This window comes from Pholis gunnellus (genome assembly GCF_910591455.1).
Source record: "Pholis gunnellus genome assembly, chromosome: 20".
Classification (NCBI taxonomy): domain Eukaryota; kingdom Metazoa; phylum Chordata; class Actinopteri; order Perciformes; family Pholidae; genus Pholis; species Pholis gunnellus.
In genome coordinates this window covers 8,050,060-8,076,545 of record NC_136547.1, presented here as the reverse complement: position 1 = coordinate 8,076,545, position 26,486 = coordinate 8,050,060, and the positions used below count along the sequence as shown (strand labels likewise).

The 26,486-nt window shown below is 40.8% G+C and overlaps 2 protein-coding genes across 2 annotated transcripts; both read left to right on the top strand.

Moving 5' to 3' along the window:
- Positions 1-11,035: 11,035 nt before the first annotated feature.
- On the top strand, positions 11,036-15,832 carry rdh12l (retinol dehydrogenase 12, like). Its single transcript, XM_079181487.1, has 7 exons — positions 11,036-11,179; positions 11,448-11,563; positions 12,858-13,013; positions 13,102-13,206; positions 14,362-14,571; positions 14,655-14,847; positions 15,356-15,832. Exons 1-7 carry the CDS (start codon positions 11,166-11,168, stop codon positions 15,453-15,455), a joined length of 894 nt encoding a protein of 297 aa, XP_079037613.1. The 5' UTR covers positions 11,036-11,165; the 3' UTR covers positions 15,456-15,832.
- A 1,671-nt stretch (positions 15,833-17,503) lies between these two features.
- LOC306712268 (phthioceranic/hydroxyphthioceranic acid synthase-like) lies at positions 17,504-26,449 on the top strand (the record flags this gene model as incomplete). The annotated part of the gene is made up of 6 exons (XM_079181467.1): positions 17,504-17,561; positions 18,012-18,165; positions 18,858-19,018; positions 19,122-19,328; positions 19,472-19,653; positions 19,886-26,449. The coding sequence occupies 6 exons, from the start codon at positions 17,504-17,506 to the stop codon at positions 25,430-25,432; spliced, it is 6,309 nt and encodes a 2,102-aa protein (XP_079037593.1). The 3' UTR covers positions 25,433-26,449.
- Between the last annotated feature and the right edge of the window lie 37 nt (positions 26,450-26,486).

The following is a 26,486-nucleotide window of genomic DNA, read 5'->3' as shown; positions in this document are numbered from 1 at the left end:
GTTTTATTTTTTGCATCCTCTACGTATTTTCAAATAAATCCTTCTGGGTACAAATCATGAACAGTCGTGAATACCTGGGATCTGCGTGCTTTAGATTCATAAGATTATTGTACCAGTATCATCACAGGGGCTGATTGTGTGACTGGTGCATTGTAATATAGTGATTGAATCCAACCAAAAGGGATAATCCATCATTTTGTAGGATGAACAATAAAACAGGGTTTCCAGGAACCTGGTGACCTGCAGTCGTCGCTCTTCACTCCTTTTGTTCATTTCTCCGAGTCATAATTCATCATCCGTCCTTTAAAAATGTATGTACCATATGGTAACCATCCAGAAACTCTCAGTACTCTACACATCCCAAATATCATACCATATAGACCGTATAATATAGAAAATGACAGTGTAGTAATACAATAAAACCCACCGTAGCAAATCTTTGCAGATAAGAAAATCCAACAAACACTAGATTGTATCACATGCCTTTTGTTGCAAAGTCTTTTTAAGGAATTGTACATTTAATATTTTCCTTTCAATAGATGGTCTTGACAGATGGAAGGTCTCCCACCTCACCTAAGGAAAACCATCTGTCTGTCAGTCACGTGCACATACAATGAAATAAGACTTGCACATGTGCTATTCCTCCCCAGTTTAGTCCCTGGAGAAATCCAGCACAAGCACACAGACACACTCTTGTTTGGCTCTTGGCTCTTATAGAAGTAAGAAGGCTTTCTCGCATGTAAACCAGGGGGAGATGGGTAGCTGGGAGGTGTGGGGGATTCAGTGTAGACACTCTATGAGCCAAGTCTCCCCTCAAATAACATTGTTGCACGTCCTATAGGGGAGGCACAGAAACCAGGCCAGCTCCCTATTGTGTGCTTCCCATCTGAAGCAGGAGTGACTGAAAGCCGGTTGCCTGCAGTGACAAACAATTCCCTCAATTTCCCCTCAATTTGCAGTGTATGGCATGTGGGGAGTAGCAATAGAGCCTTTGTCTATGCATAATGATTTCAGCACCGTTTTAGCTTTTCTCCACCACCTGCCACCCGTTCATCTCCATATGGGTGAGTGTGACAATCAAGCAAACAAAGGATTTTAGAACTCTACACACATCTTCAACAGACCCATTTACCTCCCTACACTGTAAAATATAGTACAGAAAGTGGTGGAATCATCTCATCTTTTGTCATTAACCGTAATATATGTATTATTTACCTCCATACACACATATTGAAGTCAGTCCTTCTGCCCAAACACTTTAAAATCAACAGAGTCACTGTTTTGTCTTTGCACACGCTCAAACAGCAGCAGCCTCAGCAGCAATGTCTTTGCAGCAAATGAAGAAATGTTTCCATGGAAACGTAACAGTTGTTGATTCAACTCTTCTTTAGTTCATTCGGCTCGTTTTCACTTGTTTTTACTTTGATGAACTCATGACGACCCAACACATTGTTCAAGTTGAGATGTCATTTCCAATGAGAAATATAGAAATACTATTTTTGTATTTGGGAAATCTCTTGAAAAGGGAATTTGTGAAACAAGAGAAAAACCACGATGAATCCATAAGGGCTTGTTTCTGTTAGTCAACGTGTATCTTTCTTGGTGATGGTGTTAAACATCTGCTCAGACCTGAAATCCGCTCGGGGACAAGCACCCGAGGACATGAATGGAATATCAATAGTGAAAGGCTGAACCGTTTTAATTCTGCCAGACTGAAAAGAAGCGTCGAGGATCACAGCTTAAACCCGGCATGTCACTCACTCATTCAGATGCATATGAACCCTGCGAGGCCCTCTCTCCGCCATATGCTCTGGCTCAGTTTTCTTTTGAAAGTCCAGTTTTCTGTCCCCCCCCCCCCCCCCCCCCCCCCCCCCGGGCTCTGCAGCTCATTTTTTTTGTGAATGTGTCCGGTGAATAGCAAAGAGCTCCTTGGGCTGCTTTTGTAACGGACCACTTCTCCCCTTTTGACAATGACAAAACTGGGCAGAGGAGACGTGCTTTGCATGACAACGGTGGGGAGCATAATGTATTTCAGTCTATTCATAGTAGCCATTCTTCATCTTCTGCGTGTAAGATGTCGAGTATTTTCCTCAGAGTTGTTGATGACCACAGAGCAGCTGGGAGGACAGACATTCTGTGTATGTATGTACAGTATGGATGTGTGGTTTATATATGTATGTTTACAGTACGGTGCAGTGTTTAACATAACGCCTAGTCGTGAATTCACCTCAGCGGAGAAATATGGCAAATTTCCAGGTTTTTGTAAGCGAGGCTGCAAAAAAAGCAAGAACAGTGCTGCATTTAGGTCCTTGCGTATCTCTTTAAATACATTATTCAAAAAACAAATATTAACTTCAGTAACATGCTGTTTTAAAGTAAAGTAGACGGATGGTGCTGAAACGTGGTGGCCCACTGCGGTGTGGTTTTATGTTCAGCCTGTGAGCACTTTTTAATCCACTTGATCAGTGCTGAAATCTAGTTTAAATACAAACTGTGATTATGTGAAGTCTTACATAACGTAATCCCTGCAAGGAAAACAGATGAAATCAAATCTGTGTCATTGGATCTTCATTTTAAAAACTGAACTCCCTAAGAAAGGTTTAAAGAAACAAGTGGATGCCGACATCATTATTTATGTAATTAACCAGCTGTCAGTGAACATACTGGACCAGATGTGCAGAGACTTTACTGTATTCCCTCCCCAAGAGAACCCAAAGGAAAAACAAAACTCTCAACTTAAACATCCTCTTGATGACCTTTACAGTGCAAAGTTTCTCCCCAAACACAGATGTGTGTTTCGTCGTCATTTGTGTTCTGTAACGTGACTCCACTCCGATTGCATAAAACAGTGTCCCCAATCCAGTTGCTCCAAATGAATCATCTGGACTCACTTCATGTATATTTTGGACGCCGTCTGTCAGAGAAGCCTGTTGGGCACAGGAAGAGGACATAAGAGGTCAGAGCTGTTTTATGTTGTAAGAGGGAGCCGCACCGTTATAATTCCCTGTGTCAAATGTTTTTGCATGCCACTCATCCATCACAACCCCTGCCGTCAGACCAAATGTGCACCAAATGTCTCTGTGTGTGTGTGTGTGTGTGTGTGTGTGTGTGTGTGTGTGTGTGTGTGTGTGTGTGTGTGTGTGTGTGTGTGTGACTGCAAAATGACCTTTCCCCCTCCCCCCAAAGGCACAGGATGTACTTTGTTTCTGTGTAATGACATGATTAATGTAAGCGAGCAATTTCTTTGTACAGTCTAAATTGTAGCAGGTGAATAAGCAAGCTGAAATATACATGAAGAAATCTATGACCGAGCAATACAAGATGTTTTAGATTTAGATTTAGTACGAGACCGGTTTCATTTTTCGGGCTTCAAATACCGACTTTTTCTCACGGCGCTCAGCGTCTCATGTTGAAAACATATGGCGAGCTTCAGCCTCTGAGACACTCCAGGCGTTCTCCAGTGTTAAATCATCCGCAGCAACATTAAGCGCTCAGAGCAACTACTCTGGACGTCAGGGGACATAGTATAGATGGACATAAGGGTCAAACAAACACGGGACTTTCACTCGGGAGACCAGTGTTCGTTTCTTTTGACCAATGCTGACTTAATTGAAGTTACATAAGTACATAACATAAAGGACTCAACTTATATCATGTCAAATTACTAAGCCTATGAAAAGAATACTTATTTTAACCCAAACCATGGTCCTATACTAAACCTAACCAGGTAGGTAAGTTGCCAAAACGTGTGCCTGTTTCCTGACGTAATACAATTGTGAAACCAGATGTATGAAGTTGTTGTACATTACATTACATTACATTACAGTCATTTAGCAGACGCTTTTATCCAAAGCGACTTACAAGAAGTGTATTCAACATCAGTATTCAAGAGAACTACTTGTCACCAGAAGTCATAAGTGCATATCCTTTGCTAAACAAGTATCTAAGAGCATAAACCAGGGCAAACGTACAGTGCAGAAACAAACATACAATAAGTGCAACGAGCAAACCCGCAATACAATAAGTGCAACGAACTAATGCGATTACAATAAGTGCAATAAGCTAATACGAATAAAATAAGTGCTAAGTGGAAGGCTCAGGGTAGCACTTCTTGAAGAGTTTTCACATTGAGTTTGTACATTGCTATTCCTCAAGACCAGTAAATGATGCGTTAAATTGTTGAATCTCGCCTTAACATAATGGTTGGATGGCAAAACAAACTAAAGATACAGATATAGACAGACTGAGGGTTAAGATCAAATGTATCAAGGATGAACATTGGCTTTATTCATTAGCACACCAAATAAAACCTCAGTACTTCCAGGCCATGCAAAAGCATCCTAACCAACAGATAATCATTTGCTTAGTTAGATATTCTGGTACGAATTTGAATGCCTTTTGATAATCCATGAAAAGAGGCACACAGTGATGGATCCTCCCAACAGTCTTCACAGAGTCATGCATCAGAAAGCTTGCAGCTGCTCCTTCCATGTGGCTCTGTCTAAACCCTGAATACTGTGAATACTGAGGCTACAAGATGAGATTCTCTCATAGAAACACAAACGATTGCAACTGAATTATTGATTGTTAATTTCAGGCCGATATGACAAGTAAATAATAGTTGCTAAAGATTGAGATTGAGATTGAGTTGCTTTTTTTGAGAAGAGATGAATAAAAATATGACATAATGGAGAGTAACATGAACAAAGACATTATATGTTTTGTTATTTGTGTCATTTACCACCTTTTTGTTTTGAATCTCCAGGATGATGTTAACTTTCAGAGTGGCACAATAAAAATGTAGCTATGCTGATAATAATGTAAAATGTTTAAATTGCAGATAAACACAAACTTTTTGATTTCAAGTCTCTTGAGGGTCTTACCTGTTAGTTCCAGTACACAATGCACTGCTTTTAAACAAGGCAGATAAACACATAAATAATCATAAAATAAAGTTCAAACAAACTCATTTCTCATTTTCTCACAGCCCTGACACGAACAACTGTATCATCCTCCATTCATTCATGCACTTATTGTTTATAGCCACTTATAAATACTCCGGATCACACGGGTCTGTTTGCTAAACACAAGGCTCAGATGATGCAGCCTGATAGTCTCTCTGGGGCTGATGGGCTTGAGACCAGTTGCTCAAATGCTGAAGGGTCAGATGGATTGTTGTTGATCACCTCACACTCAGTACTGGATAAAGTTCATACTTAGTTCTGGAGCTGCATGTCTGCAGAAGGAGGAAGCTGTCACTGGATCGAGCCCCGAGGGTTACACTTAAACAGCAATAAAAGTAAAGAGTATTGATAAAGTGCTGGTTCCTACTGGTTGATATATTATATTTGCCCGTGTAAAATAATAACTTAGACTGTGAAGGCTGAATGATATGAGTGTGCCGCTCCCACGTAGAGCATTTGGCAAAGGTGACATCTGGAACGACAAGGGAAATAAATATGTCGAGGAGAGGGCATGTAAAGATAGTACAGGCTCAGTTACCACACATGCTTGTGAAATGGTACAGGAAAAATCATTCTCCCACAGTACGAACATCATAAAACAATCAAAGATCCAACAAGACGTCATTTAAAGAACAAAAAAGCAAGAAGTTTGCAGCCAGATTGCAAAGAATTACTGAAATATGTGAATCTCTCATACAAATTAGACGTCCCATATGTGTTGCCTCACAGCTATAATAATAGAAATATTGAAACAAGAGTTTAATGTGTAAAATATGTGGGGTTCCCTGGCTTATCAAAAATAACAATAAGAGAAAAGACCATTTCTGGTGTTTCGGCACCCTGTTAAGAAACAACACCTGCCAGCCGATTGGCATTTCAAACGCTCCCTGACCTACTTGCAGCTTGAGCAGCTCAAAGATGGAGGGCAATAACATGAGCGAGCACGTTTCTTAAGACAAAACAAAGGAACCTATAGAAGAAGGAATTCTGCATTGGTGCCAGACTTTCAAACCATCATATCTGGGTTCTTTTACCTTTGACTGAAAAATACTTCCACCAAATACCAAACACATTATGTGATGTTGACTGATGATCTTATTATTATAACTGGTTGGACTCAACGATATGGCCTCTCAGTGTTTGGTAAATATAGGACTTGACCGTATGCTCAATGCCTGCAGGTTGCCTCAGTGATTCATACCACGCATATCATTAGCCAGCATAACACGTAAGTGTTGACAGCGGGAGAGGCGATCAACAACCAATACTGCAGCTTTCTGTCTGTTTCTTTTACATCTTTCTGACTAACGTTAACAGTTTATCTCCAAGTGAATGTAGGACGTTGTCAACAGGGATTTTACTGGCTAACGTTAGCCAAACAAAGTGCAAATGCTAACCGAGTTCACTGATGAACAAAGTAACAATTATTAGTAATAATTAATGGACATAAAAGGTCCAGATTTATAGAGGCTGAACGTTATAAAATGTGGTCATTAGCACTGCCTCTAGTCAATGACAGAGAGAGCTGGCTAACATTAGCCTCCTTATTGATCAGCATTACCGGTTTGATGGTTGTTTAGTTACTGATAACAAAGATGCTCTATCACAATCAAACGCATGAATGCTACCTGCTATCAGTGACTCAATGACCCTTCGTTCTTTCATATATTCCTTGGGGCAAACAGAATTATAAAGATGCGACTGTTATATGTATGCACAGGGCATCACAAGCGGCACTGGAGGCTTTAGTCATACACCAGTAGAGGTCTTAAATGCCTAATTCCCCTTGAACTGAACCGAATTTCAAGCAAGCTTGATGAAGAATAGCGCATTAGCATCTTATTCTCTCGGTGCAGTCCACTGAATAAATAAAATGGCAGTCTTTCATTCCAAATCCACTAGATCTTTTACACTGAAACATGTTGCTGTAAACGTCATAAAGCAGCCATTAAAACGGGCCACCCTCCCCCCCCCCCCCCACGGGAGCTCACTTGCACAGCTCTGAACTACAGTATTGACTCCTTGAGACAGCTCTATAAATAGCACCGAGCGCCTGTTTCCTGGGGCTCATAGCGGGGCCCCGACGACTGTCTGCTCACCCTCAAAGGGCAACACAACCTAAATCCACCACAGTGCCATCTTGCGTTGAATTGTCTCTTTTGATGGACAGAGCCAGAGCACATTAATGGCTTCAGGTTGTTGTTGAAACACTCTCTTGACACTGAGGCTGCTCTCTGTCGTCCAATTTTCTGTGACAAAGTGACACAGAGGTTCAGCTGTGATGATCCACGCTGCTACTAAGAGGAAACGGTGAAGATCAAAAGGTGGAGATGAAAGGAGGGAGCTGAAAGGTGGGTATCTGCAGAAAGCTGATTAATGCTTCTGGTGCATCGTTACTGGTGCAAAGGGCCTGCAAACCTGTTTTTTAATCGTCTCCTTAGAAAGGATGGAGTCTTATATGAGCACACAATATTCTGCAACTGTTTTAGTGATTTCACGATGAGCGATTTTCTATTTATTCTGTGCTCTACTCCCTGGTTTGATGTCACGTATTTCCTATCTACATAACACAAGCTGAAATGCACTGAAAATAAAGTGGTTCCATACTGGGGTTCTGCTGAGGTTTTGACCTCCTCTGCTTTTAGTTTTTGTGAGTTTAATTTAATTGGAAGTCTCTAGAATAAGGAATGCAGATTAATTTAAGGTTCAAGACAAATCATACAATCTGTAATATCTCGTTAGTGCAAGGCTCATAATTCTTAAGGGGAGATTCAGTTTTCTGCATTGAACACAAACTGTACATATCTACAAAAAAAGCAGATTTGAGCCCCGAAGGAGGAGCTGTTATGTAACATGAACCTTGTTTTGTTTTTTCAAAAACGTGTTGTATGTTTGGATACACGAAGGGAGGAAACACTCAAAAATCAACTCTGGGCTTCATGAAACAGGACAACCTTTAAATGACCCTCTCGTGTTTGCATCTTTGTGCTGATTTATCCGGAGCAAACAAAACAAAAACAAAAGGCTTTGGCCCAATTATGAAGGACACTGATGGCGGAGCTAAACGCTGCAGTGTGTGTCAGTCAACAGTGCAGTGGTGAGATGAAGGAGTCCGTCATCTGGTGTGGAGCAGAACCTCTATTTCAAACCGCAATTATGAAGGAATAGATCGGTATCGCTGGGAAACGGAGCAGCAGTTGCAAAAGCCATTACAAGTGGGAGATTGGATCAGTAAAGAGAAACAGGCTGAGCCAATGAATGGCAGCGTTTATGTGTTATGTAACTGAAAGAGGTGAGGGAGGCGAAGAGGGCGAGAAACTAAATACAGAAGCATGACGGGGGGGGGGGGGGGGGGGCAGCACATTTAGCCAGACTAAACAGTGATGGACCTCAAGGTTTGTCTGGACAGTGAAGGTGAGACGGGCGATAAGGACACGTGGAGATGTGTATCGTGTCCCGAAGCTTCAGATGATTACGAGGTTTCTGTAGATGAAAACGTTGTGTACAAGCCAGACTGCTGAGAGATATGTTATAGTGTAAACAGTTGGGCTGCTTGCTCTGCTGCTGACCTCTTTTAAAGGGCAAGAAAAAAGGAGTTTTCTTTTTAATCATAGTTATTCTCTAAATTACTATATTTTGAATTGTTTATTGTGGGACTTTCAGCCTAAGTGTATCCCTACTGCAAAGTCTGTCTTTAGACAAAAACTCCTCTTTAAAACAGTTTCATGAAAAGGACTTTTTCTACATTTATTGTTAGAATATTTAAAGTCCCCTTCAACTCAGGCACTTAGCAGAGTGACCTTTACTGTGCAGAATGATGTATGTGCAGAGTACACTTGACTGACTGATGCAGGACTGAAACATTACACATTGTTGTATTTGTCACACTATTTAACTCTGTATCTTGTATCTGTGTATGATTTTTAATTGTTTTCTTATTATAGCACCTTTGTTTTTAATTCAGGGAAATAAAGTATGCTATAATGTTGGATTTATTCATTATTATCTGTATTGTTGTTGCTCTGAATTTAATATGACATGATGAAATGAATTCAAAGTTGATGTGAAATATGAATGACGGGTTTCTACAAGATGCCATTTGTATGTTAAACCCCTTTTTTAAAAATTCCATAGTGGCACGATGACTCAGTAATTTGGATTATGTTCCACATGTCTTGTTCAAATCAACAGGTTTATTACTTCTAAACCGAGTCACCAACCTGCACAATCATAAGATGTTCTCCTTCTGCTCTCACGTGTTTATTTGTGTTTTCTCCCCTCTGTATGAAAATGTACAAAAACACATCCTCTTTCTCCCCATCTGCCAAAGTAAAGTTAATCGTCCCATTATAGCTGACGGATTGTTCTCATAGTTTATTCAGTGCATCCTCCTGCCTCTCCATTGTCTTTGGCCTCTGGGAAGCTGCTAATGCGGCGCCAGTAATAGCTAAGGTAAACTGTTATGTCTGATGTTTATTTTTTGCCGCTAATGACGAAACAGCAGCCCATAAACAACAGCACAAACAAGAGATCCTGGATAGTCAAATATTCACCTGTGTGTGTTTGTTTGGGTTGCCATTTGAACCACAGAGCACCTGTTACATAACTAGATGATTTAGTGAGAGGCCATCACAATAAGCCATGCTGTACAGTATATGAGAAATGAATCCACTTACAACCACTTCCTGTACGACTGACCACCACTTGTTGCTTAAATAAACATGGAAAAGGAAGTAAAAGAGGGGAAGGTGGTGGGTCAGGAGGACACAATCAGAATAAGTGCACACAAACTTGATTTGACATGAACACATAACTATATCTGTCTTTTACTCTGCGCACACACACACACACACACACACCTTTGCTGACTATCGCAGAGAAAAGGGAAGGAAATGTTTTCACACAATCAGCTGATGACTGGCTGTGTGTTTCCTGTTCTAATGACCTTCTGTCCACCATGCAGTCCCCCTGTATGCTGTGATATTGTCTGTAGCGTATGAATGAACCATTCATGCTGTTTTGGTGAACTTTGACCAGTAATTTCTAATTATTTGTCAGCAGAGTGAGATCTGAGCCAAGGACAAGATTTGCCCAAATACCAACCTGTTAATCTGTCCATAGACACAACACAGTAGACTAACACCGGGCTGGTGTCGCAGTGAAACAGGCTCCCACAGCTGATTCGTGGTGGTAGACGGTCGCTGGCTGCCACCTGCTGGAGAGAGAGGAATACTGAGCAATGATGAGGGTTTCTTCTGGAGAGCAAGTGGGTCTTTCTTGCTTTTCTTTGTGATTTTGTTCTTTGTTTTTATCGATAAGACTTTGAGAGACGTGTTTTAAAAGAGGTTGTGCACTAATACACAGAACGGTGTGCTGTATTTTTAAACACAAAGGCACACACAGTTGTGTTACATCTGTTTACAGACGAGACAATTAAGGACCTGTTAATTAGTTAGTGTTGGTTATTTCTTTGGTATCATTAAAACATACAAATAAAACAATGTGACCAGCCAAATGTGGTATTTTTTACCATTATTCATTTATTATTGTTTTACTTTGCATTAAATTATACTTAAATTATTTATTGTGTCAGCATATGTATGTAAAAAATTGCGATATTATTAATACTACCACTAATAATAACAATAATAATAATGACAATGATGATGATGGTATAATTATTGTTAATATTAACATTATTGTTATTATTATTATTAATAATAATAATAATATTTATAACGATAATGATGATTTTGAAGTTATTAATATTATTATTATTGTTGTTATTGTTGCTGTTAATAATAATAATAATAATGTTAAAAAGTGTTGCAATATTTTATATATGTTTAAATTATCAATAAAGGAAAACAATGTAGTTTCTTGTAATCGCTGTGCTCCCCACCCTTCCGGCGCAGCCCGTATTTACAATCGAGCACACCACAGAGGGCGGACCTAAAGCTTGAAGCTCAACCAATCAGTGTTGGCCGAAAGAAAACTGGCTGCAGCCGATTGGCTGAAATTACAGCCGATCAAACGTAATAACAATGACAGTTCCGCATTGCCAAATTTCAACCTGACGCCTTTTAAGAAGTTTGTGTGATTACTGAGCCGTTAAAACTGAGATAGAAGAGTCGTTTTCAGGTGTTTTTAGTTAGTTCGGTGTTTCATCAGCTAACCAACTGACTGCTGTAGTAAAGAAAGATGGAGGCAATAAGGTGAGGACATATAGTGACTTATAGTCATGAAAACACTCCAGTTGTCTGAATAATGTGTGTAGTGTTAGTTGTGCTCAAGTGGTAAAGTAGCTAGTTTTGTTTACAATTTAATCGCTACATTATAGTTAAAACAAGTATTTGTTTTGCCTTAGTTGAGAGCAAAAGTATTAATTTGTTGTACTAGCTATTTGCTTTGTCATTGTTCACATCACACCCAGTTGTGTTGAGTCACTAACGGTTGTGTAATTCTGGTTTCTCAATGCTGCAGAAACGTCTTCCGGGCTGCCTGGTCCTCTGCGGAGAGACTGGACGACAGAACGACCATCATCACCGGCGCTAACACTGGGATCGGCAAGGAGACAGCCATCGACCTGGCGAGGAGAGGTGGGCCCGACACCTCCTCACTGATCCTCACATCCACTTAGAGGATCGGCTTTGTCATTGTTACTTGCATCATGTACATTACTGTTCTAGTTGGAGTCCATCCATCTGCAAAACCCTCAATGTCACGTGCAACAGCATGCAGACACAGGGGAAGGTCAGCTGCTGCAGGCTCTAGTCTAGTAGAGAAATATGCAACAGGTCTTTGTTTTCCTCCATGTTCCTGAGTCCAAACTGATGTCATGTAACAGTCTCTTTAGGTCAACGTGTAGGTAGTCCAAGTGCCAGTAATGCATTCTTTATGTCATTAAAAGCAGCAGTCCAGGTCAGTTTGTTATGCGCAGAAAGATGTTTAGTTGGAAGAGAGTGCCTCTATTTCTGAGGAGTTTTGGGATCCATTTTCTCTAATATGACGTCATTCCTAAAAAGCTCATCATTTCTTAGTTTGTGGTTTAGGCACATTTTGGAATGCCTGTATTCTCTTGGGGGGGACGGTCACGTGGGAACTCCCCCTGAAACAACTCAGATTGTGTGGGAAGTTTGTCAGAGTCAGAATCTAAAGTTGAACTCACCCTCTGTGTTGTGATGTGTGTGTGTGTTGGTCAGTCCTTCTCCCTCAATTCTCCTCTTCCTTTCATGGCCCGATGCGTTGTCAGCTGGGCATCCTCGAGTTTGCGCTGTCGTTGAACTGCTCCTGCATCACCACGGGTCGTATACAACACACTGCAGGCCGACCACGGCTGGTGTGAATGCCCGCAAATGATAACGCACAAAGGAAGTCAAAGTTCTCTTGGATTCTGGGAAGTTGCTCTTTGAACTCGCCACATGAGTCACGGCTGTTTCAGGCCGTGGTAGTTAAAGTATAAGAGTCGCTTTATCTGTGTAACAACAGACACACAGATGTATACGTTTTTTATCCTCAAGGCATAGAACGTGTGAATATACAAGAAGGATCACAAGTCACATGATGCAAGCATGTGATCGACTGTTTCACAACAAGTTGTAAAACGGTTCTACTCAGAAGAATATAAGATACTCCACAAACAGCAAGATACGAATGTTAACACAAAGGGTGAAGGTCTTGCACATCTTTTCTCTATTAATACACACGTGTCACTTCAATAATATGCTTGTTTTAACGTACTGTTATTTGTATTTTTAAGTTGTGTCTCGTACTATTGCACCGTGTTTATTGTTGTGCACCGTTCACCTGGTCGCATTGCTTGTATGTGTACTTGGCAATAAACAGGCGTTTCTCATGCTGCTGTATGTCGCTGCTGTTCATCTTTCTGTTCAGGGGCGAAGGTGATCATGGCGTGTAGGGACATGGAGCGAGGACAGGCCGCTGTGAAAGAAGTCGTTGAAATCTCCGGCAGCGAAAATGTTGTTTGCATGAAACTTGACTTGGCAGACAGCAAGTCGATCAGAGAATTCGCTGAAGCCATTAATAAAGGTGAGCCCGATCATTTTGAGATCAACGTACACATAACGGGACTTTAAGGAGACAAAACCATTGAACTTGTTATTGTCCTTTTCCACAGGAGAGCCGAAGCTCAACATCCTCATCAACAACGCCGGTGTGATGGTTTGTCCTTATGGGAAAACAGCCGACGGCTTTGAGATGCAGATCGGTGTCAATCACTTTGGTAAATATCACTATGTAGTCTTTTTCACTAGGACAGTTGGTGCTTATCACTAATTTAACTTTATTTCATTACAACAGAATACACTGTTACAACTTATACATACACAGATATTCAGAAAGATCACTACGTCACTCGTGTATATAGGTCGCAGGAGATTTTATTAAGGTCAGAAACATCCCATCATTCCTCAGTTAATTTGATATCTGTAGTACACGTTTGAGCCACACGAGGGAGCCCGAATGTTTGCATTGTTCTGATAAAGTCTACTACATCAGAGGTCAGCTCACATTCTGTTTGTTTTACTCATGAGAGGAAAAGAAAAGACGAGATTGCCTGTTGACTCCACCTAAATGCATTCATTTTGTCTCATTTATAAAGTATTAAACATGTGTATGTCTTTTCAATAACACAAAACAAAGTTTGTCAAACGTAGATCGCTTCTAAATGACTGGTTTATCTATTCAAGAATATATAAGATTATGCAGAAATGGCAGTAAAAATGGTCTTCTCACTATTTATAGATGAGGCCTATTGTGAGTTGGGTCGTGACAGTTTGTCATTTCTTTAAAAGTTGGTTCCCAGAAAGAAAGGTTTGTGAAACGCTGATCCAGCAGAAACTTCTTTTTGCTGTTAAGTATTTATTGGTGTTGGTATTTGCGCTCGCTGCGCTGGTGTCTGATAAGATAAAGAGTCCAGCTTATGACCCCGCCATCAGAACATTTGTCCCTGTCAAGGTTTATACTGTTGCTTTAATAACTTCCTTGTCTGTAAACTTGGTCCCTAATAATCCATGTAGTTCGTCTTAAAAGTCTTCACTGGTCTGTTGTTTTGATCAACACAGAGACGGTCTGGACAGAAGTCTCCCACTGAGAGTCCAAAGGTTTATTTTATTACACTGTTGGTATGAAAAGTCCACGAATAGGTCGAAATTATACGGCCTACCAGTTACAGTTCCTCCCAGTTTTCTACCAGATTTTTGATAGTTTAAGCAGCAACATTGAAATATGCTGACATGTACTTGCCATTATTTACTGCTGAGTGTCAGTTTAAACAAAACAACCTAGAAATTGACACGTTTCTTCCATCGGGACACATTTTTGCTGAAAACAAATCAAATAAAGTCAACATGAAAGTCATTTCCTTGTTCCCCCCCAGGTCACTTCCTGTTGACGCATTTGTTGATCGACCTGATTAAACGATCAGCACCGGCCAGGATCGTCACGGTGTCCTCCATGGCTCACTCCTGGGGCTCCATCAAGCTGGAGGACATCAACAGCGAGAAGAGTTACGACAAGAAGGCCGCCTACTCCCAGAGCAAGCTGGCCAACGTCCTCTTCACCCGCTCGTTGGCTAAGAAGCTAGAAGGTGTGCGTTGTACCCCGTTGTTCACACGCTGTGTCTCTCATGTCGTACGGTAACAGTGAATCAAGAGTTGACATGTCTTTCAGGCACAGGCGTGACGACGTATTCTCTCCACCCTGGAGTCGTCCAGACGGATTTATGGCGTCATCTGAACGGCACTCAGCAGTTCTTCATGAAGATGGTCAGCCCCTTCACCAAAAGCTCTTCCCAGGGAGCTCAGACGAGCATCTACTGCGCGGTGGAACCGTCGCTGGAGAAGGAGAGCGGTGGATACTACAGGTACACTTTGTTTTTAACATGCAGCTCATCGTATCTATATTTCTCATCCGCAACACCTGATCCCTTTTATGGAGGATGATTGGTGGTGAACAAGTGAATGTAAAATGTATTAATCCTGTAATTTTTGGATTTATCAGTTGCAACCTCCCAGATTGGGAACCACTGACCCAATTTACAATATAGTAACAAAAATGGTAAAAGATTTCGCGGTGTGTGGGCAGTTCGGTCTTCTATAAACGGGAGCTATCTATCTGAAATAACTGCTACATGGCTTTGTACATGTTAACCTACAAATAAAGCACTTTCAAAGGATACAACAGTTTGTAGATTAGAGCTTTTGCTGAATAGATTTTCTTTTAAATGTATTAAAATATTCACATCCCAGTCAAAACAGCATGGAAGTCTAATACAAAGAGGAACTGAACTATAGATATGAATTGTGCATTGAATCACGCAGGACCACACTGAATGTATGATAGAGGTGATTCTGATGTGTCTTTGCTCACAGCGACTGTGCTCCTGCCAGCTGCTCAGCGGCCGGTAAAGACGACGTCCTGGCGCAGAAGTTTTGGGATTTGAGCTGTCAGCTGCTGTCGATATCGTGGTGAAGAGGCAGAGTGGGTCCAAAGCACAGTCCCTCCGTTTACAGGGTTTCCTTTTGCAATATATTTCGCTGACACTGACGTGTCAAAACATTATCTTCATGTGATTTTTTTCTTTTCATGTGTTTGTTTACTTGCTAACATACAGTAGTTGCATAACACTCATGGCACTATTTCTAATAAAGACAATACTAAGTAAATGATATAACTTGTATAAAGATTATAATTCTAATTAACTAAATGATCACAATCTTTAATACTTTTCTATACATTTTATAAAAGCTTTGTAGTGGATATTTGGATAGAATTGTGGAATAATAGGGTTTTCTTCATGTCGCTAATGTTCTGTATTTTCTGGCATTAAACCCAAGTTTTACAATCCATCCCTTTGTTTTTGTTCCTACTTGCACACAATTGATATTTTTGGTCAACAACATAGTTATTTACATTGATAAAGTGAACAGCGAGCGGCACAACATGATAAATTGTAACTTCATTAATTGTCAATGTGATGTATTAATGTATCTCTTCTCCACGTATCTTGGTTCTATATATTTGTTGTTAGTTTGTTTTTGTTTTTTTTACTTAAAGCAACTATTTAGTCCTTTTGAAACAGTTAAGACATCGTTTCATTAGCTTTTTTTGCAACGGCCGCTATCAACTAACATGTGATGTTGTTGTTCACAGTAGTTTATAAGTTGTTACATAAATGTCCTCAATAACTGACTTGGCACAAGCTGCCTTCCCCAAATACGTTCGCCCTGATCTCACCTCTGGACTTTTTCTGACGGAGAGTAATAAAGACTATCAGAGTTAACTTTAATACCACCTTATGATCTCTGTGTGCATGCGGTGGATTAATGAAGGCAATAAAACAGATAACAGCTCAATATGTACTGGACATGTACTGGGAATATACACAGGTAGCTGCAGCTACGATGACCGTCAGAAGAACTAACCGGGTGTTTGTCTGATGCAGCTTTAAACGGCGTTCTATGAAACTCCATTCGTCAAATTATCAAACTATGAAACCAAAGACGAAATCTTGTCATAGCGTGTGAGGCTGCTTTGATTGGATTCAGTGAAATCACTGATTTGACATAGTTAAGGAGAACACAGTAGAAATAAGAGTAAACACGGTACCTTTGAGAACGTTACAGGTTATTTAACATGGAGCGTTTCTTATTAAAACGTTAAAACAATTTCTCTATTATAAGTGGTCTTTGTCAGTTCCCATGAGAATATGGTAAATATTAGTTGCATAATGTGTCCAAAGTTATTTATATATATTAAAGTCATTTATGTAATAAATGATACACATAATTTTATTGTATGGGGTCTATTGGATGCTGTAAAACATCTGAAGATGATGACTTGTCATTAAAAGCCTCCATTTCTTCCAGAGTGTATCAGAGTGCATCTTTCAACTTCAACCTTGAACTCAACATATCTAATCACAACATAGAGCTAACAGAAGGTAAACTAAGGCCACTCTCCTCCTGAAGGTGATGAATGCATTGGTAATGATAACAATGTTGCCTCGTTAATACTCATCATGGTTCTTAAATTGTGGTAAATTATTAGATTTAGATTTAAAACGTTACCCCTTTTAAACTTAAAATTCCCTTGAGTGATTGTTTGATTTTCTAGTTATGTTATAACTGCGATAAGCGTCAATGAAACAAGACCCGGAGTCACCCCGTCGTGGGATAACATATTTATTCAGTCATTAAACGGCGTCTAATCATTTGCAAGGCCATAAATGTGTGCACTGGAGTCCTTCATCTCCATGGCCACCAACACAATCAATCATTAATGTTTCATAAAGAAAAGAAGCTGGCTATAAGAATCAGGCGGCAGTGATACCATCACTGAGGGAAAAGGCAAACGAAATGGATGTAAGGATGCACCGGTGCACGACGCAGCGGGACTAATTACACAGTTTTAAAGAATGCTGAACACATTATTACTGGATGTGATGTTGCCTCGTAGAAAGAGAGACGTTGACCTCAGAAAAGATTTTTGATTTTCATTCTCAGTGACGTTCAGTCAGAATGGAGGAAGCTGAAGACAGTATTGCTGTGGTGGGCATTGGATGCAATTTTCCAGGGGGTAAGCCATTTGAATTTGGGATAGTTTAGTTTTGGCTTGTTTTCTTTTGTTTCTTAATATTTGATCCGCATATTTGCCATTTAAAGATGAATTCCTCTCCCACAACGTATATTAAGATACCTGTAGTGGTCAGAGAAAAGTTAGAGACAAACTAGATAATTTCCACATTATTAGATCAGCTCTGAAATTAACAGATAAAAATGTTTTCACTAGACACATATAACCTCTTAACAAACATCGGGGCTGGTCAAATGATCCCTGGTAAAACAAAAATGTAATTTTATTTTATTCAATTTCTACCTTTAACTTTGAGTTTGCATACCCAGGGATGTCATGAAAATATAAAATACTTAATACAGACAGTGGGCATATATATATATATATATATATATATATATATATATATATATATATATATATATATGTGTGTGTGTGTTTCTTTTCAAATAGGAGAAGGGCTTGAGAATTTCTGGAGAGTTCTGGTGGATGGACGAAACTGTTCTGTGCCAATTCCCAAAGAGAGATTTGACTTAGCCAGCTGGTATGACCCTGATGACAACAAACCGGGTAAATCCCGCACAGCCAAGGCTGCTCTCCTTGACGGGTATGCTGTTTAAACTTTACTTTATGACCTATTTAGAACAGCCTACTTATGTGTTTTGTAAATAAGTGTGTCCAGATAGTCTTATACACTTGCTCCGTATTGAGTAAATTATATTTTAATGTTTGTACCAAAACGTATGTCTCTATATTGTTTGATTCTTTAGCTTGGGCCCTGAACTATTTTTTGTAATGAGTGAATGAAAACAGGTGTGTCCATTTCTTTGTATCTTTACTTTAAATGTTCCTCTTTAAACTGAGTCATTGAGACATCTGAAAATGTTTAGCACGTACTAACAGAAACTTTATAGTGTCTCTTTCTGACAGAAAATATATATGAATAGAAATGTAGATGTATCCTCCTAGCTTGTTCTAATGTTTGGTGATTGTGATGAACTCAGGTGTGCGCTTGTAGCTTGTTGATGATGCCACTGATTGTGAACAGGTGTGTGATGTATACATACACATATATAGACCTGTATCTGACACTTTATTGAACTTGTCTTGAGAAAGTGTGGTCAAAATGTTGGTTAAAAAATAGGATCAGAGCTCCGTGTGCGTCCATCTTCTCTTCAATATATGGTCTTTAAAACTAACGCATGATCACTAAATCGGTAAAAATTACAATAGATAAATAGAACGACACTGTAAAATGATCTATTTTTCAGTCACTAAATTTGATTTTATGTTTTTCAGGTTCAATGAATTCGACCACAAGTTCTTTGGCATCAGTGACAGTGAAGTGGAACAAATGGACCCTCAACAAAAGCAGCTCCTTCAGTGTGTCTACAGGGCGTTGGAGAATGCTGGGATTCCTATGGAGAAGGCCAGTGGGACCAGGACAGGAGTGTTTTTTGGTACATGTTGCCAGTCAACTACTGTTCTTTGAATTATCTAACTCTCTTAATAATATCCATACGTGCACTTTTCTTACCAGTATTTATGTTGATTTTATTATAGGGCTAATGAACAGAGATTATGAGACAAATGCTGCACACGTGCACCCAAGTGTGATCAACCACTGGACCGGCACAGGGCTCGCCATGAGTATTGCAGCAAACAGAGTCTCCTACATCTTCAACTTCACTGGGCCGTCACTGTCCATAGACTGCGCCTGCTCGTCGTCTCTCGTCGCTCTTCATCTTGCCTGTCAAGCCATTAAACAAGGTCTGTGCAATGTGTTAAACTAAAGTCTGTTAGGTAACTATAATGGAACGCCATTGTGGTTTTAATGGAGGAAGGATACGCTTAAAAAAGTGCATTCAGATATTTGTAATGCGAGACAATGAAATGTGTTTTTATCTTATCAGGTGATTGTGATATGGCTGTTTGTGGTGGAGTCAACTGTATCATAGAGCCAAGAGTGTTTGTAGCTCTCAGCAAGGCCAAGATGATCTCACCTGAAGGAACCAGCAAACCTTTCTCCAACAGAGCAGATGGTTATGGAAGAGGAGAGGGCTGCGGGGTCGTTCTCCTCAAGCCGCTGAAAAAGGTCAGAATATGCAGAGTAAAAGTGCAACCATTTTTTATTTTTTGATCAATAAATAACTGATTCTGACTTCCCATAACTAAGAAATGTCGGAACAGTACCCATAATGTTGTATTTATCAGCAACTTACTAGTTCCTGTTAGCCCTGTGTCTCTCCGCTAACTAAATAGCATAATGTCCAGTTCCAATGTTTTTATATATACATAGCCATTTCAGTCTTGTTGTTGCTTTACAGGCTATACAAGACCGTGACAATATCTGGGGTATCATCAGCAAAACAGCGGTCAACCAAGATGGACACTCAGTCACTCCAATCACCAAACCCTCCATGACACAACAAGAGGAACTCCTGCGCAGAATCTACTCAGACTCTGACATTGCAGATGTCCGGTACATAGAGGCACATGGGACTGGAACTCCAGTTGGAGATCCAACAGAGGCAGGAAGCATTTCAAACGCCATCGCTAAAGCACGACCTCCTGGTTCAGAGACACTACGTATCGGCTCTGTGAAGAGCAACATTGGACACACAGAATCTGCTGCTGGCGTGGCCGGACTCATTAAGGTTCTCCTAATGATGAAGCATGAGACCATCGTTCCCTCAGTTTTCTACTCTGAGGACTCTGCCAGTGTAGATGCCAAAGCCCTGAACATTAAAGTTCCGAAGGAAGCAGAGAAGTGGGAATCCTCCAGTGCAAGAATTGCAGGAGTTAACAACTTTGGCTTTGGGGGTACAAATGCACACGCCATTGTCAAACAGTACAAACAGTCATGCATTGAGCAAAAGAATAGTGGGAAACGGGAGAAGTATTTTGTCATGTCGGCAAATTCACAAAAATCTCTTACTCTGATGACAGAAGACACCATTAAACAGCTAGAGGCAGATAGCATAGTTGATCTAGATTCTCTGTTGTACACATCAGCTTGTAGGAGAAGCCATCTAAAGCATAAATACAGAAAGGCCATCGTTGTTTCATCTGTAGTCGATCTTAAAGAGAAGCTAAGTGCCACTGTGGGCAAAAACATTCGCCCGTCCTACGCAGATCCGAGGTTAGTGTTTGTCTTTTGCGGAAATGGCGTCACTTACCATGGCATGTGCAAACAACTACTCAAACACGAGCCAATATTCAGACGAAAGATCAAAGAGATTTCAAAACTCTTCAAAAGACGGAGTGCGCTGGACATCTTGGACACACTTGAGAGTGAGTTTGAGGATAGTGACTTCAACAGCCCACATGTTGTCCAACCACTCCTCTTTGCTATCCAAGTTGGCATTACCACCCTACTCAGTCACTGGGGAGTCAAGCCCGATGCAATACTTGGACACTCTGTTGGCGAGGTTGCAGCCTCTCACTGTTCTGGCCTCCTGTCTCTTGATGATGCGGTAAAAGTCATCTATTTCCGCAGCATTCTCCAGAGCAAAGTCCCTGGGGGGAAGATGCTTGTGATCAGCAACATGGCTGTGTCAGAGGTAACTGCTCTTCTCCCTTGTTACTCTGGCAGAATTTGCCTTGCTGCGTTCAACAGTTCACAGTCCTGTACCCTCTCAGGGGATGCAGATGCAATTGAGAGCCTTTATAAGGAGCTAAGCACCTCAGCCAACAGTCAGAATCTGTTCCTTCGTATACTGGATGTCACAGCTGCTTACCACAGCCACTTGATGGACCCCATTCTGCCAGAAATTGAGGAGACAATTGGCACCTTACAGGTGAATGATCTGGACACAGAGTTGTTCTCAACAGTGACAGGCAAGGAAGTCCAGCAGGGAGATTTCTGCACTGGGAAATACTGGGCTAGAAACATTCGTGAGCTAGTAGCTTTTGAGCAAGCAGTGATTTCAGCAACCAAAGGAAAGAAGAATACAGTGTTTGTGGAGATAGGGCCAAGAAGGGCACTACAGAGAAACATCATGGAATCTCTGGGTAATGACACAGCCGTTCTTGCCTCTGTGCAGCCAGAGAAAGATCATGAAACGATAAAGTCTGTTATGTCGAAGCTGTTTGAACTGGGTGTCCACTTAAATTGGAACACCTTCTACAAAGGATACGAGACAGTGCCACTGCCTATTCCTAAATACCAGTTTGACTGCTCAGACAGAGATGTTATCATTGGAGCAGCACAGAAAAACACAGCAAGTAATCATCCTGTGCTCTGTCAGACAGGAAGTGAAAGCAATGTCTTTAGCTGTGATCTGCTGTCTGACTCTTCTTTCTACCTGAAAGAGCACAAGCACAACTCCATACCCATCATCCCTGGTGCCTTCTATGCTGAGTTGGGTTTAGCCGCATTCATGGCCAGTGCCAAACCAAAAGTACCACTCAGCTCACTGCAGGTCAGTGTCAGTTTTCACAGTCCATTTGTTTTAAGCCAGAATTCACCAGAAATGAAGGTGCAACTAGAACAAACAGAGACGGAAACTAGGTTCATGGTACTCTCACCATCTGCAATGTATGCATCGGGCACAGTGGTTTCAAAGAAAGAGAGGCTGATTGAGGAGCGTTGCATTTCACTAAGCTCCATCTACAAAAGATGCAAATCTGTAGTGAGCTGTAAGGAGTTCTATGGGTATCTCTCCCAAGGAGGCTTTCAGTATGGAGATGTCTTCCAGAATAAGGGGGATGTGCACTATGGAGAAGATCTCAAGGAGGCTTTTGCAAAAGTCACAGTTCCAAAGGAACTGCAGTCTCAGTTACATGACTACTGCATTCATCCAGTTGTGCTGGATTTTCTCATGCAGCTTCTCCCAGTGACAGTGGAGCACATTTTTGCTGGTAGACCAGGATTTCCTAGCAAAATAGGAAGTTTGACAGTGTTTGAACCCTTGCAAGAGGAGATGATTGTCTATCTGAGAGCAATTGACGTTGGCTTAGATCACTTTGAGATTTGTGGTTGCTTTGCAGATAAAGAAGGGAGAGTGCTGGTTGAACTGAAGCATGTGATAATCAAATACCTTGGCAGTCGCTCTCATGTGGTTGAGGAGTATTTCTACCACAACGCCTTTACAGTTATCCCTGAAGACATCACATCTGTTCCTCCTCCTAAGGCCTTGGTCTTCTGTGACCGTTTAGGGATCTCTAAAGGCCTAGAGCAATTTTTGGACTCGAGGTCTAGATATGTTTCCTTCACACATGCAAAAGATATCTTGAGCCATGGGTTTCCTTCTCTTTTGGAAAATCTTAATATCACGGATATTGAGAAAAACTTTGATGAGGTCTTATTTCTGTGGGGCAAAGAAGACCTCACCTCATTGGCAGCTGAAGTTGTCCTGCAGAATTGTGCGAGCTGCTGTGAGACATTCCGCCAAATAGTCCTTGAGCTAAAGCGGATTTCCTTCCCAAACTCCATCAGAGCAGTTACCTACTGTTCCTCTGACATCACAGTAGACCACATGAGTCCGGGTTTTGCTCTTGCTGGCATGACGAGATCATTTGCTGCAGAGATACCAGATCTTTCATTTCAGCTGATCGATATAAGCACTATCTCCGCTAAGGACATTGCAGCTCTGGCTGAGGTCCTAAGATCGCATCCTTGCAGCAAGTATCCAGAGTTAGTGGTAAAAGATGGGCTGATTCTGAAACCTTCCATTGTCCGTACTCCACCTGAGATCATTGACAGTTCAGAGGGCAGTTTTACCTCTATGATGTCTGAGCCCTGCATCCTTCAGACAACGGAAGCACATACGATGACTCAACTGAGTGCCATTGTCTTTGAGGAGGAGGCCCAGCCAATCAGGGGTACATCAGTTGAAATTCGGCCCAATAAGATATGTGTTCATTCGTCTGATTACTTCCCTGTCAGTGCTTCACATCTCAAATTTGGACAGACACTGTACTGGAACAAACACTCATCTCAGAAACACAAGCTACTGGCTCTTGATTTCAGTGGTACTATTACAGCAGTTGGGAAAGATGTCAGGAAATTGAAAGTGGGAGACCACATTGCTTCTTGTTACCCTGTGGTGGCAACCAGCAAGGTAAGAGTTCCAGAGGATGTGTGCTACAGCACCAAGCGGTTCCCATTCCTCCAAAAAACACCCTGTGTTTCCTACTTTGTGTTAGCATGGGAGATCTTGCATAGAGCGTTGCCCAGAGCCAAACACAATCTAGGAATCATATCATCTGTGCCTGATTCTGCTCTTGTGAAAGTCTTGGCACTCGCTTCTTACAAGTCCGGTTGGAATGTGATTGTTGGCACACAGTCTAATGGCTCTTTTGTAGATGTCAGTCAAATGGATGTGTTTGTCGTGCTGCCTCCATTTGATGAATCTCTGATTGCAAACATTTCTAACTTCCCAGGTGTCCAACATGTTGTCTTCATCTGTGAATCTCAGATGCAGTGTTCGCTTGCTCAGGACATTTTCCAAAGTGTAAAGGAAAGTGTTCACGTGCAGACAATTCAGATGCCGGTCATTTTGCAAAAAGGATCCTTGAGTGCACAGAGGCCACACATTTATCAATGGCTGAAATCCTTGAACTTGAGCAGGAAATTTGCTCTTGAAAGCTTTACCTTTCAGAATGTGAAATCTGAAAGCATTGAGAGCCTTAATTCAGAGACACCACAGTCATACTTCAACTCAAAGAAGCTGGCTGTTGTAGCTCTGGAAAAAGTCGTCAGCCGTACGCTATCTGACATTCCATTGTTGCCAACAAAAAAACAGCTTTTCCGAAAGAGAGCAGTGTACATAGTGGCAGGTGGTCTTTCTGGTCTGGGCTTTGAGACTGTCAAGTTCATCTCTCAAAGAGGGGGTGAGTACATTGTCGTACTCTCCAGGAGCAAACCCACAGTAGATGTGCAGCAAGAGATACACAATGTGGAGACACAGTGTGGAAATCACATCACTGCCATGGAGTGTGACATATCCGTGTCCGAGAGTGTGCACAAGGCTATCAGCGTCATCGGCCAAAAATTCCCTGGTTGTCCAATCAGAGGAGTGTTTCACAGTGCAGTTGTCCTACATGATGGCCTGATTGAGACCCTTAACAGATCTCTTTACGAGAAAGTTCTCAAACCCAAAGTAAACGGTGCACTGAATTTGCACCATGCAACAAAGCACTGTCAATTGGATTACTTTGTGTGTTACTCTTCAATCTCAGCTTTTCTGGGAAATGCATCACAGACAAACTATGCAGCAGCCAACACATTCCTCGACCTGTTCTGCCAGTACCGGCGCAAACTCGGGCTGCCTGGACAGTCTATCAACTGGGGAGCTCTAAACCTCGGCCTCCTCTTGAACAAGGAACATTTCCAGCGGTTTCTGGAGGCAAAGGGGATGATGGTGTTGGATGTGGCTGAGATTCATAAAAGTCTGGAGCAATGCCTTGTGCTCAATCGACCCCAACAGGCTGTTTGCAGGTTTCACTTCAGAAACATCAGGTACAACATCCTATCTCAAAATGCAGCCTTGACCTTGCGTCTCACCGCATTGGTAGATGAGGCTTTCCAAAAATCCAAAGAGAAAGACTCTCAAACTGCACAATCTGAATCCGTCTCACCTAAAGATTATGTCGTCTCTCTGCTCTGTGAGACCATCGGCATGGATAAAAGTGAGCTGAAAGATGAATCACCTCTTTTATCTTTAGGCATTGACTCTATGCAGGCCATGACTCTGCAGAATCTTATCTTTCAGGAGAGAGGTGTGAATGTGCCTTTGGTAAAACTGTTGGATCCTAATGCCACGCTATCAACGATAGTAGCTATACTGAGTGAAAAAGGTGACGGTGAAAGTGAAAACCAAGAGCCTCCTCCTGTTAAAGGCGTAGGTGATGTTTCTACCAGATTGTAAAAATTAAAAAAGAAGCAGATAGGGCTTAAGGCTTTAACAATATAAGGCTTACGATAGCCAATGCAATACAACAGCATTCTTGTGGTAATGCCACATGGTCATACTATATTTTGCCTATTTTGTTGTCTTGTTTTGTACATTTTTGGATGTGGTTATTGTCTTTGTTCATTTTGGTATTATAGTTTGAAATGTTTTTACATTGTTATAACACTACCGTTATTTTACTCACATTGTTTTTTTAAATTGATGTTTTGTGTCAGTTTTACTGATTCTGTTTAGTGATATATTCATAATGTAAATATGAAACTGTCAGCATTACAATTAAATACATAATTATTGTTGATAAGTAACGATTTAATCGTGAATAATTTATGTGAAGAAATGTGAATTTAAGTATAAATGGTAATGTAAATACATTCTTATTATTTTCTTAATTTTCATCTATCTGTAATGCTCGTCTGTAATTTTTGTAATCTGTCACAGGGTTTGTTCCAACGTCAACTTATTTTTATCTGCTGGTTTTACATTCACTCATCTCTCATAGGTCATGGCCAGTTGTTATCACTGCTAGCTCATTGATTCTGATTATCATTTTTATGATGTTGATGGAACAAATCATTTGATAGTATTCTGGCTTGTCGCAGAAATGTTCCATTGGGGTCATGTGTGATTACTGAGTCTTTTGCTGATTGAACCACTAATTTATCACATGTGCAGACAAGGACATTGCCACCACAAGGACAAACATGTAAATAAAAGGAAAGAGATACATTAATTTATTATGTACGATTAAGCAATTCTTTCTATCAGAGAAAGTCTAGAATTTATGACTACCACTATTCTAAGGAGTTTTGACACTATAGATATTTAATGTTGCAACTAATGTAAAACATGTTTGACATTAAAGAACAATTTTATGACCATCGCTGAAGTAAAAGAAATGTGATACTAATTAATTTAATTGTTTTTATTTGTTGCCTCTTCATGACACAATAAAACAAGCTGCCAATTAATCCATGCACTTGATAAGGTTGGTTTATTAATTTACAAATAT

Excerpts from the sequence above, each read along its gene's own strand:
- rdh12l (XM_079181487.1), top strand. Across the intron at positions 14,572-14,654 it reads GTTGGCTAAGAAGCTAGAAG|GCACAGGCGTGACGACGTAT; the intron begins GTGTGCGTTGTA and ends CATGTCTTTCAG. Across the intron at positions 14,848-15,355 it reads GAGAGCGGTGGATACTACAG|CGACTGTGCTCCTGCCAGCT; the intron begins GTACACTTTGTT and ends CTTTGCTCACAG.